The 12,717-nt window shown below is 38.7% G+C and overlaps 1 protein-coding gene across 3 annotated transcripts in view; it reads left to right on the top strand.

Moving 5' to 3' along the window:
• Positions 1–11,905, top strand: part of LOC148977611 (uncharacterized) — a 36,223-nt gene extending 24,318 nt beyond the window's left edge. Inside the window, exons 3-4 of one of the 3 annotated variants that reach the window (XM_089135163.1) lie at positions 11,282–11,592; positions 11,693–11,905. In XM_089135163.1, the coding sequence (XP_088991289.1) occupies positions 11,282–11,592; positions 11,693–11,738 (357 nt within the window). In that variant the 3' untranslated portion in view covers positions 11,739–11,905. The remainder of the gene's footprint in view (positions 1–11,281; positions 11,593–11,692) is intronic. The other 2 variants (XM_089135164.1, XM_089135165.1) reach the window with 2 other exon arrangements.
• Positions 11,906–12,717: the final 812 nt, after the last annotated feature.

The following is a 12,717-nucleotide window of genomic DNA, read 5'->3' on the forward strand; positions in this document are numbered from 1 at the left end:
TCATAGTTTACCCGCCTCAGTGACACCATCATGACATCATAGTTTACTATCTATCTATTCATCCATTTATCTATTCATGTCTATACATCTATATTCATATATCTATCTATATTCATCTATCTATGTATCTATCTAGTTGTCTGTTGAAATGACACAATGACATTCTACTATCAGTTTATTTTCTAGTGGTATCTTCCACACATTAGTAATTGTGTTGTAAGGAGTATCTGTGATGATGAAGAGTGACATTACTGAAGTTGACCGTTCACTGGCCACTACAGGCCCTAAAACGCTCGTTACTGACCTCCTCATTAAACAGCTGAAACGGGCCTCCTGAGATGTGGGTATATTTTACGATAATGAACACGGTGTGTTTGAATGTAACTCTGTTCATTAAGCTCTTAATAAGCGCTGTATATCACACTCATATTTAATGGAACACTTTTAATGTATTTACTCTGAGATGTTTATTTGATATGTGTTTGAGTTGGGCAGGAAACTCAAGTCCCACCGCTGCTGGCAGGACAAGTGTGTGTGTGTGTGTGAGAGAGAGAGTTAAAGCAGCGCTGCCATCTCTGCCAATCATAACTAACATGGCGACTTCACCGCACAGGCCACCGATCACTTCACAAACACGAAACACAGCAAGACTTGCGTCCCTTTAAAGCGCGCTGTAGATTCATCACAACATCAGGGCAGGATTTATAGACGTATTAAAAGTGCTCCGTGAAATTCTGCATCCACACACAGACACTCACACACTCCCACACACACACACTCACACACACACAGAGCCTCATTCATCACCGCTGCAGTGGAAACCTCTCGCTCTCACACACGTTTCTACTGTCGTTTCCCGTCTTCGTGCTGCTCAACAATTGAGAGAAAAACTTCCCCTTTGTGAGCTGATGATCAGTAATAATATCAGTCACAGACTACAGCGCTTGTGTAGTGTGTGTGTGAGAGAGAGTTTATGTGGGTGTGATATCCCCATCATTAGGATTATGTAAGAAGTTGCCCTTGGTGGGGATTGAACCCGAGTCTCTGGGGCTGTAAGAGTGAGTGGTTACCCACTGAGCTAACTCCCCAATACTTAAAGGGTCTGTCTGACATGCAGGAAATTGAGGTGGTGCAAAATACAAATAACAGGAGAGCCGAGTTTCCATCGAACAGTGAATACAAAGACAGACACGAGGGGTAACCACCCTGGTTGTGGGGAGGATGGTTTCTGGACAGGACTCCCTCTCAGGGGTCAGAGTGCATCTGGCTTGAGATTAGGAGAACCTTGTCAATAAGAAAGGATGAAATTGAATCGGTTAAGAAAGAGTGATTTTATTTGGTGCTTTTTGCGCATTCACACGTTTGAAACGAATTCGCGTCTGTCGCCCGAGTTGAAAAATTTGAATTTTGGCATCTGTTCGCAATGCGCTAACCAATCAGGAGTAGGGTTGGGTATCGAGAATCGAGTATCGATTGGAACCGGGACTAACTTTTTCGTTTTTCCCGGAATCGTTCAAAAGTTAAAATTTCGATTCCTAGTTTCGATATTCACAGTCCGCCGAGCGGAAGAAGAAACCGCTGAACAACACCAACGAAGAAGCGTCTACCGGAAGTGTTGGCATAACCACGCGAGTCGAACATGAGTAGCTTACGTCGGCAGTCCAAAGTGTGGCTTCACTTTTCTAAAAATAACTAAATCTCGGCAAAATGCTAAATTTGTGACAAAAGGAGTATTTGTGACAGGAGTATTTCCTTCAGAAAGGCCGTTGGTTAGCAAGGTTAGCTAAACTTTTTTGACCCTGCCTCTTAAAAGAATCGGAATCGAGAATCGTTAGGAACCGGAATCGAAACAAGGAATCGGAATCAGAATCAGAATCGTTCAAATTCAAACGATACCCAACCCTAGTCAGGAGCCTGCTCGCTGCTGTCACATGGTGAAGTGACGTGATAAACCTACGCTATCTTACGACCAATTCGTACGAGTGATTAAAAAGTGTCTAATTCGTACTAATACATACGACCTCACTCTTTGGACAAAACTCTTTGGGATTTGTCCAAACCCAAGTGATGGGTAGGTTTAGGGGCGGGGTCAGGGGTAGGTCATTCATACGAATTGGCCAATTCGTAAAATATGTACGATTTAGCAAAAACGTACCAATTCGTACGAGTGAAGTACCAATTAGCCACCTCGTAAAATTCTCGTGATCCTCGCTCCGATGTGGGTCATCAAACTGTGCGCGGGGCTGTTCTGCTGGCCCCTCCCACAAGAAGCGGATTTCCCTTCAAACATGCGTCTATTTCGCTTCAAACGCTTCAAACGTCCAACTAGGCACGATAGAAGCGAATTGGACGCTCAATTCGTGTTCGGTGTGAACGCAGCATTAAAGGTGCCATAGAATGCATTGATACAATATTTTAAATTGTGCATCAATGCATTCAATATTTGTCCCTAGAATGAAATTGGCTGTTATTACCTTATTTGGCAGGGTCATGAATAATAATGTTGAGCTCGGCTCCGATTGGCTGTTTCACAGATTTGTGATGTATTCTGACATACAAACATGCAAAATAATCTTCATTATTTTACATTTTATACTTCAGTTCACAAAAAAATATTTTTTTAAACAAATTTACTACATGCATTGTCAAATGACAATCGTTCCAACTTACGTGGTGGAGAAGGTCACTAACCGAGACGCTCATGAGTTATGTGTTGATGAAATATAGGCAAAATTATAATACTACCCTACAGAAGGGATTGACATAGATGTTGTATTTAGTATATGACAAGACATGCCGGAACTAATATTAACCTCAGTGTAAATAGGTCATCATACTATTTTGTTATCTATGCTCGTTACTTGGAGCTTGCTCGTTAGCTAAGGTTACTGTGCTAGCATCTCGCGTTCGATCTCGACACCAAAGGCTAAATTGTCGTTAATGTTGTTAGCGCACTAAGAAACTTTCAATTTAAACATTCAAGAAGTGTTTGCGGTAGAAGTTATATTTATATCCATAATCTGCCATTTTCGCTATTGTCCTTGCTTGCTTCCTCACTATATATATTGTGATTATGCTAAATTTGGGGGTGTAAATATTAATGATTATGTTGTGCTAAGATTCGCCTGTCTTTTGCAAACACAAGCTTTACATATTAAGGAGGAAACTGGTGTTTGAGGCTCGCGGTACGTACAGAAGCCTTATTACTCAAATATGCCAAGATAAATACAGATTTCCATTCTATGGCACCGTTAAATCAAGACACATTTACTGGACGAATAAAATGACTGAGAAAAGGTATTATGTTCTTAAGTCAATAACAAATGCAATCAAAAAATAAATAAATTCAGATATTTTTTAAATCTGATAATTTTGATAAATTTTTAATATCTTCTCTAGTAAACGTGTCTTGATTTAGGAATGTTTGGATATTAGTGCTGGAAAACGAGACTGTGTGTATAAGCTCTCTGTACATCTACACTTGATCTAGAACAGTTTTATTCACATACACATACATATATATTCATATGCTCTTAAACTAAAGCCAAGAACAAAGAAGATGATCATGTCGTGTCACATGATCCTTCAGAAATCACTCTAATATGAGGATCTGATGCTCAACAAACAGTTATGATTATTATCAGTGTTGAACACGGTTCATATTGAAGAACAGAAAGTTCAAAAGAACAGCATTTACTTGAGTAGAATCTTTTATAACATTATAAATGTCTTTACTGACACTTTTGATTGATTTAAGGCATCATTAGTGAAGTTTTCATTACTTTAAAACTATTCTTAATACAGCCAAACAGAATTTCAGGAAGATAATACACTAGCCCAATCACGATTAACCTCGTGTGAAGTGTGTAAGGGTTGGTAAGAGATTCTGCTGCAGTTTATTCCAGCACACACACACACACACACACACACACTGATGATCCGCCATGAAACACTGCGGCTCTTATCCACGGCTCACACACACACCACAGTTTCCTGTGAGCCGCGCTGACATCATGAAAGCACGCCCAGTATTTTTAGCCTGATAAAGTGCCACAAATATTTTCATAAGGATCAGCGCAGCAGCGAGTTGAGCTCAAACTCACTCAAACACAAATAAAACCAAAGCCTCACTTCCCTGGAGCTGCGGAAGCCCGTTTCTGACACAACACGTTCATTAGGAGCCTAATTAGGACAAAAATGGCATTGTGACATACTAAGTCATAATTATGACAATAAGAAGTTCAAATTATGACATCAGTTATGCAATCAAAATGACTGAAAAAGTCAATTATGACTAAAAAAGTTGAACTTATGATGTACCAAGTTAAAATTGACGAATCACAAAATCACAAAAATCACGAATCACAAAATTCTGGCTTAAAAAGTCAAATTAAGGAAAAATATAATAATATAATAAGTAATAAATAATAATATAATAAAATAAATATAATAATATAAAAATAAGTCATAATATAATAAGTCAGAAATCTACATTATGCAATCAAAATGGCTAAAAAAAGTCACAATTATGACAAAATGTCAAAATTATGACAGGCTACTGAGTTAAATTTGATTAAATGAAAAAATTCTAACTTAAAAAGTCAAAATCATGACTTAAATGTTAAAATTATGACATACAAAGTCTATCAGCACATACTAAAAGAAAATTATGACATAAGAAGTCTAAATGATAACTGTAAAAGTCACTTGACAAAAAATTAAAAATGATTACTTAAAAATTATGAAAAAAAAGTCTATATACCAAATCATAATTATGAAATAAAAATTGCCTTAAAGGTCAAACAGATGGTATTTTAAGCCAAAATTATTACATTAAAAAGTCACAATTAAGACAAAAACTTTGGAATTCTGATTTCATTATGAGATTAAATTGTGACAATTTAAACTATGACATCATTTTGACTTTTTATCTAATCATTTTGACTTTTTATGTCATAACGAGTGTTCTTTGTGTGGCATGAAGGGGCTTCCGTAGGAAACTGCAGACACACACTGACCCCTGCTGGACACACGGGCTGCTCACACACACTAGTCAACGTTGCTACATTTATTGATTCATGTGTCGTGTGCTTGATTTGTTGAGTTGGTAAGTAGCAGCGTTGTGTTGCTGTGGAGTTTCACAGTGTGTGTGTGTGTGTGTGCGTGTGTGTGTGTGTGTGTGCTCTTCTGCCGGGTTGTGCGACTGACCCTCAGGATTAATGGCCGCTCGGGTTGATGGTGTTTTGCTTTGGGACGCGTCGTTACGATGCTGTGAATCTGTCAGCGACTTCAGACACGTGCTGTTAGCATGATTCACACACACACACACACACACACACTTATTTACACACTCACATACACACACAAACACTCACTTATTTATACACTCACATACACACACATTTACACTCACAACCTCTTTTATACACACAGACACACTTATTAACACTCACACACACACACACATATTTTACAGTCATACACACCTACCTACTCACAGACGCTCACACAGAACACATTGAACGCATTGTGTACACATGTTTTTACATTGTACATTTGCGTGCTTATGTTCACACACACGATCACTCTCTCTCACTAATGCAGTGCATTCAAACACACGTGATCTCACAGCGCTGTGTGTATTTGATTTCGGATGAGCAGAAGTGTGTCAGGAATGAAGCGACCTGCAGATAAAATCACGGATGAAAACAGTTATTTTAAAGAAGCAAAAAGCAGCGGATCCGTCCAACTGTAAACTGCTCTCTTCCGCTGTGTGTGTGTGTGTGTGTGTGTTTCACTTCCTGCGGCTCGCACTGTAATTACAGCTGTCAATCATCCGTGTATCCGCAGATCAGAGCTCGTTAGGGCTGAGAGTCATCATGCGGGAAAAACAGCGCGAGAGATTTTCCCGGTAAGCGTCTGAAGTGTGTGTGTGTGTTGTTTCAGCTGTGTGTGACGTGTGCTGACAGACTCGTCACCAGTCTGGATTAATGTCACTCCTCGTTAGCTGTTAAATAGTCATGGAAACAGATGATTTGTTTCCATGGAAACGCTGATTTTAGCTACAGTGTTTTTGTCTGTGTGTGTGTGTGGGTGTGGGGGGGGGGGTGATGCTGTAGTAATAGTTCTGTCAAACTCACAGACTGTAATTTAAGAGGATTGACACCTGTCCATCAAATAGATCACACACACACGTGTCACGTGACTGATCTTTAGCTCCGCCTACGGATCAATCTTATTGGTTCCATTGATTTGGATATTAATCATCATTGCTGATTGACAGTGATTGTGTAAAGTGCAGTTTGTTTAACATAAAACTCATCGTTCTGATGACCTCAATCTGCATTAGTTACGGTTTGACCTCTGACCTTTGACCCTGTGGTGGGTCAGTGTCTGTCCGAATGTCTCATGTTTGCTTTAAAGAAGACTCGTATAATGCAGAGATCCACCTGAGAGAGACTTCATGAGTGTAGAAGTGTGTGATATTGTAGATGTTCAGTCATTCATCGGCTCAGATTCCTCAGAAACAGACGTTTATTTGTGAAGCTGCTCGTCTGACGCTCTTCTGCCGAATCACTGGAGCTGCTCTTACGGTCAAAGTCATAATACTCCACCCGTGAAGAGCAGGAGAGAGAGAGACGCCTGCCACCCACTGAATACCACACACACACACACACACACACACACACACTCACAGACAGACAGGTGCTGGGAGGATTCAGGCTTTGGGCACCCGAATACTCCCGACGCCTGAATCCTATTGGCTGTGCTGCACAAACTGTTTGAATGAATCGATTGAATAAACCGACTCATTCAGTAAGGCAGTGGCTTGCCGCCATCTAGTGGTAAAGTACCATTTTTACCATTTTTCAATGTTTAATATTTCTGTATTCCAAATTTGATATTTGATACATCAGTCTCATATGATTATTTATGCAAATTGTAAGTGCTGTGTAAAATGCATCTACAAGTGCTCCTTCAAAAATATGAGTGTATAGAGCCATGTGTTTTAATTATAGGCCTACTTGGCTCTTAGTGTTTGTGTGTGTATTATGTATAAAGTAAAAAGTAAGGTAGCCTATGTGCATGAAGAATGGGTGAAGATTTTTTTTGTTATTATAGAGATTCTTTAGTCACCTCTTTTTATCTATTCTCACAAAAATCATGTTGTTAATTGAATCCTATTTATTAAAACAATAATAGAGCTGAGCTTGCTATTTTACCATGTCTCAGATGAGTCAGCAAGGAAAGAGGAGTCTGTGTGACATTGTGATTTTTAATTTTCATTAGCAAGAAATATTCAACTTGTTAAAAAAAAAAAAACAATAAAAAAAACCAAATATAAGAATTTTATTTAAAGTTTATTGCTTGAATCATGACATGGATTTCTCTGGGCTAAACCCCGGATATCCACTCACCCTATAACCGCCCCTGATCCCAACGCCCGAATATTCCCAAAGCCCGAATACTCTGCACTGCACCTTTTTGCACCATATCTTGGTTGAGTATCTTGGTATTTTTCGAGTACAGGGCCTTGTTTTGCAACTTATTTTTGTAAAGTGTTACCAAATGTATTAAACCTGAATGGCTATATATTAGGGGTGGCACGGTTCACGAAACCGACGGTTCGGTTTGTATCACGGTTTTAGTGTCACGGTTTTCGGTTCTGTACGGTTCTTGTTATTTTTTTTCTTTTAATCTTTAACACTCCAGAAATGTACTTCAGCATGTGATATATAGCTTAATTATCCACACTTTAGGATACAGTATAAAAAAAATTATATTCATGCAATCATGCACAAACTGAATTTGACTCTTTGACTTTAAGCACATTTTGGGACTATCTCAGAGGAAAGCTAGGTGAGATTTTGATACAGCAAGAGAGAAGACATTGACATGCTTTTCATTTATTTTGAAAAAAAAGGAGAATGTGTATCACTATCTCTACAAGAACTTGAGCATTTTTATCACACAAATCTTATTTACACAAAGAAATTAACTTGCATTTATCAACTGACAACTTTTGTAGCTCTTACAAAAATTCTATCTTTTAAAAGAAAAAAAGAGGAACTACACTGTCTTTTATGAATAAGTTAATATGAATACCTCATTGCCTATAATTAGGCTATAGCAATAGCAAAGGCCATAAACATAAAGTGAAAAGTTCAACCTCAACACAAAAAACAGTATCAACAATGCTTCTATTCCCAAAAAGTGAGGGTACCTTTTTTCACTTGAAATTAAAGTGCAGGATTTCGAAACATATGACTGGAGCTCTTATTTAAACATAAAGTGCCACTGTAGCGTTATATTAAAATATCATAACATGAAATCCAAAATGTTCCCACACACCAGACTTATACCATAGACTTATAGGACGCTCGCGCTTCCTCCAACTCCCTCATCTCTCCCACTTGCCATTTCTCCGCGTGCCGTGACCTGCAGCGCTCCATACTCCACTTTTACTGGATTGTTTACTAACTTGAACCGGCATACAGAGCGATCGGTAATGACATCAAATACCGCGAAAGTGAGTGACGGAGCCGTCGTTCCCGCTCTAGTTTGATGTTATTCACCGGTCGCTCTGTGCAGCGCCGGTCCAAGTTGAACAAGCTTATGTCGTGCGAAAAGAAAACAAACGTACGGGCTACATTGCGCATGCGTCGAACCGTGAGACGCACACACGCTCCGAACCGAGACAAGCGAACCGAACGGTTCGGGTGTTTTTTCATGTACCGTGCCACCCCTACTATATATATATATATATATAACACTAAAATAGCAAAATCACACAACTAAATGACTAAAAGTAAGCTTAAATTAACCCAAATTAGAATTTCAAAAAAGTTAGAATAAATTGTATAATTTTCAACAGATTATTCAGATTATTATTCAACATGAAAAATGATTTAGTTAGAAGATAAAAGGTAAACTTTTAAAGACCACATATTTTGTACTTCCCTTCTGTTGAAACAAAATAACTGTGATTTCTTGTTGCATCACTGATTTAATAGGAAGAAAATTATAATGAATTTACATGAAGTGCCCAACCAAAGGGAATACTGATCATAATAATGGTGAGTTCAAACAAAAACATTTGAGGAAAATCATCATCAATTTATGAAGTCAGCTTATGTGATAATATGTTCTCTCATATTTTTCAGTTGTAATGACAAATCAACATTCAAAAACTTAAAAAAAAACAAAATGGCACTCAAACCAATCAATTAATCTTAACTTGTTTTTTTCTAAGTAAACAAGGAATAGTACTAGTATGCTACACGTGAAGCCCATTTCCTCAATATCAGGAAAAATCATGTTTTGGGAAATCTGAACAATAAATAAGACTTAATTAAGGACATTAGTAATGTAGTAAAGAATTGTAAAATAAACAGTTATAATTATGAACTGGAAAGCCATAAATTGACTTTTAATTTTACAATTTCCCTTTTTAATCTCATATTTACGACGTGATGTCATAATTTTGTCTTTATCTCGTTGTGTAATAATTATGATTACTTATTGGGAGAAATGGTCTTCTATGTGTGTGTGTGTGTGTGTTTAGCAGGGTCAGACAGCAGCTCTTCACTCACTGAATGATGAGTTCCATATGTGTATTCATCACACGGCCCACACACACACACACACACACACACACACACAGTAATAAAGTCATATGGGCTCTCGGCACAATGGAGGGTCGTCATAAAGATCAATGTAGCGTATCAGTGCAGCTCTCTCACTAACGGGCCCTGAGCCTCGTTAACACGCCAGCAAAACAAACACTCTGTCACTCACACACACACTCGGATCTCAGTGTGTGTGTGTGTGTGTGTGTGTGTGTGTTGCGGATCAGTTCCTCGGACACACATTACCTCACTCTCTCTCTTCCAGGAGCAGATCTTACTGTAGTTGATGTGAGCTCGCAGTCGAACACGCTGATGGATTTAAACCCTGCTGATCGTGTGTGTGGTCGCTTTACACAGACAGAGAAACCAGTTACTGCCTTCAACATCATTTTTGTTTGTCTTCATATGCCTATACATATACAGTATATATGTATATATACACACACTCTCTCACACACACACACACACACACACATTCGGTGAAAAGTTTGTAATAAGCTGTTTTAATGGTTCTGAAAGAGTCTCTTCTGCTCACCCAAGCTGCATTTACTTTATCAAGAATACAGTAAACAGTGAAACATTATTCCAGTGTATATCATCGGTTTTCTATGTGAATATACAGTAAAGTGTAATTTATTCCTGCTGAATTTTCAGCTTCAGTGTCCCATGATCCTTCAGAAATCACTCTAATATGAGGATCAAGACACATTCATTATTATTATCAATGCTGCAAACAGTTGTGTTTCTTCATATTTTATTGTAGTTTTCAGGATTCTTTGATGAATAGAAAGTTCTAAGGAACAGAACTTAATTTATAAATGTCTTTACTGGCACTTTTGATCAGTTTAATACGTCCATTTGATGTTTTAACTCGCTCAATCAGCAAGATTCTCCTAACGTTATTATAGGAGTGTTTGAAGCTGTTAGTTTGACCCCTGCTGGTCACTGTCAGAACTACATCATCCTGTCAACATTACTGATGGAGTAACATTTATTTCATGAAGTTTTTGTTTTCTTGAGGCTCTTTAAAGTGTATAAAGTTCATCCTTAAAGTCATTCAGTATCTCTAAATATTTCATTCTAATGTTAATTTAGTTAAATTATTTAAAGTTAATTTAATTTTAATGTCTATATTTATTATATATTATTATATAATGCTAAAATATCCTGAATGTTACAGTAGATGCGGTGGTTTAGTCTCAGACTGAAATGATTCAGTCATGTGAAGAACTCTCTGTGCCCAGCAGAGGGAGACTCTGACTGAAGGCTGCCGTGGTAACCATAAAAACAGCAGTTACACTGGTAACCATAGCAACAGCAGTTACACTGTACCAACTAGAGAGGAATGACAAAGATTCTGAAGCGTCTTAAACAGGTTGAAGGACCCTATTCAGCGGGAATCTAATTCATTTGCTCAAGGTGACACCAATTTGACCAATTGCGTTGATGCAAATAATAGCGCAAATAACAATAATAGCTAATTATTCTTTTTTATTTTGACCAAATGTGACCAAAATGCATATAAAAATGCTGTCATTATAAACGTTTTCGTCAATGTATTGCTTGTTTTTTTTCTGTTTATTACATTTCATGTTGTGACACTTCTTTTCTATTCTATTTATTTACTCTCTCAATGTCCATGCTTATTCCAGGCCAAAGAACTGTATCTCTCGCTCTCCGTTTGCATCCCTCGACCCGAGATGACCTTCATGGGTCCTGTGTGCTGCACCCTGTCTCCTCTTTACTGGAATGACCCGAGTTCACTTCTGAACCATTCTTTTTCTCTGCGCACCGCATGGAGTCGACCCAGTCTGTTGGTTCTTCCACGTTCTTCATCACACCCAACATCGGCATCCAGTCCAGTTCCTCAGCGGGCCTGGATCTCTCTGCCTTCACCACGACTCTGCTTTCGGCTTCAGGTCCGTCAGAAAGTCATCGAAAGGTCTGCGCTGTTGCTGCACTCGTGAGCCAAAAACCTTTCTCTCGTAGCCCATCTCGTCTCGTTCTTTTTCAGAGCATCAGACTCCTCAAGCACTTATCCAGCTTATCTCTATCATCCGCAGGTATCGTACACTTGTATGGCCCGAGGGCTGCTGTAGTTCGCAGTGACGCTCCGTCTCCAGGCCGATTGCCGTCGGTGACCCCGATAGATTAATCTACCCGGTGGCTTCAAAGAATCCACGTCGCTTTCCACACTGAGCCCGTTGGGGTTTCTCTCCAGACACGGTGTTTTGTTCATGAAATAAAGTGCATCATCTCTTCTTTCTTGAACATTACTCTGCCTCTTCATCTCTGATGCTGGTGACCGACCACTACTGCCCCCCTCTGTTACACTGTGCCATTACAGCTCATCATCACACGGGAAGAAACATATGACAATTATTTTGATAAAAACAAAAATAGAATTGCTTGAATCATTTGAAGTCAAGTCGATGTTTCATTTTTGTTGTAAGCAAAGTTCATTTAGTTCATTTATATAGAAAACCGTGATGTCATCATCCAGCTCAGTTCAGTTCTCATATAATGGCGTCAATGCAGGAGATCAATAATATTGTTGAATATTAAATTAAATGTCCTCAACTAAGAGGAACAGAGGAACCAGAACTCCCTCAGGGACAGAACGGAGGAATAACCCTCGTGAGAAACCAGACTCGGCCTCAGTTCTCTTCTGGCCAACGAGCCAACAGTGTGATCATGATTATGATTCAGGAGCATTACAGGTCAGAGGTCAGACTGGATCAGAACATTACCCAGTTCACGCCGGTGTGGAGACGAGTTTGTTGAGGATGAAGTGTCTTCATTATCTAGACAGAATAAACGACTTCTTGCCAAAACGAGCTCATGGTTCTGATGTTAACCCTTTGATGCACACGATCCCTGCGTTTCAGACATGTAAACACACATAAGCACAAGCAAAAAAAAATTAATACATGTATAGTTTGTCAAATATGGAAGCAGTAATAACAATCCTTTCGATTTGTATTCATATCACTCACACATTGTGTAAGTAATTATAAAGATTACTCTATTTTTCTTACTTTCACGTATTTCGGGAGAAGTGGATGAAAGTTGTAAATCCCACAAGAGC

The sequence above is a fragment of the Pimephales promelas genome, chromosome 9 (genome assembly GCF_988280905.1).
Source record: "Pimephales promelas chromosome 9, fPimPro1.hap1.1, whole genome shotgun sequence".
Taxonomy (NCBI): Eukaryota; Metazoa; Chordata; class Actinopteri; order Cypriniformes; family Leuciscidae; genus Pimephales; species Pimephales promelas.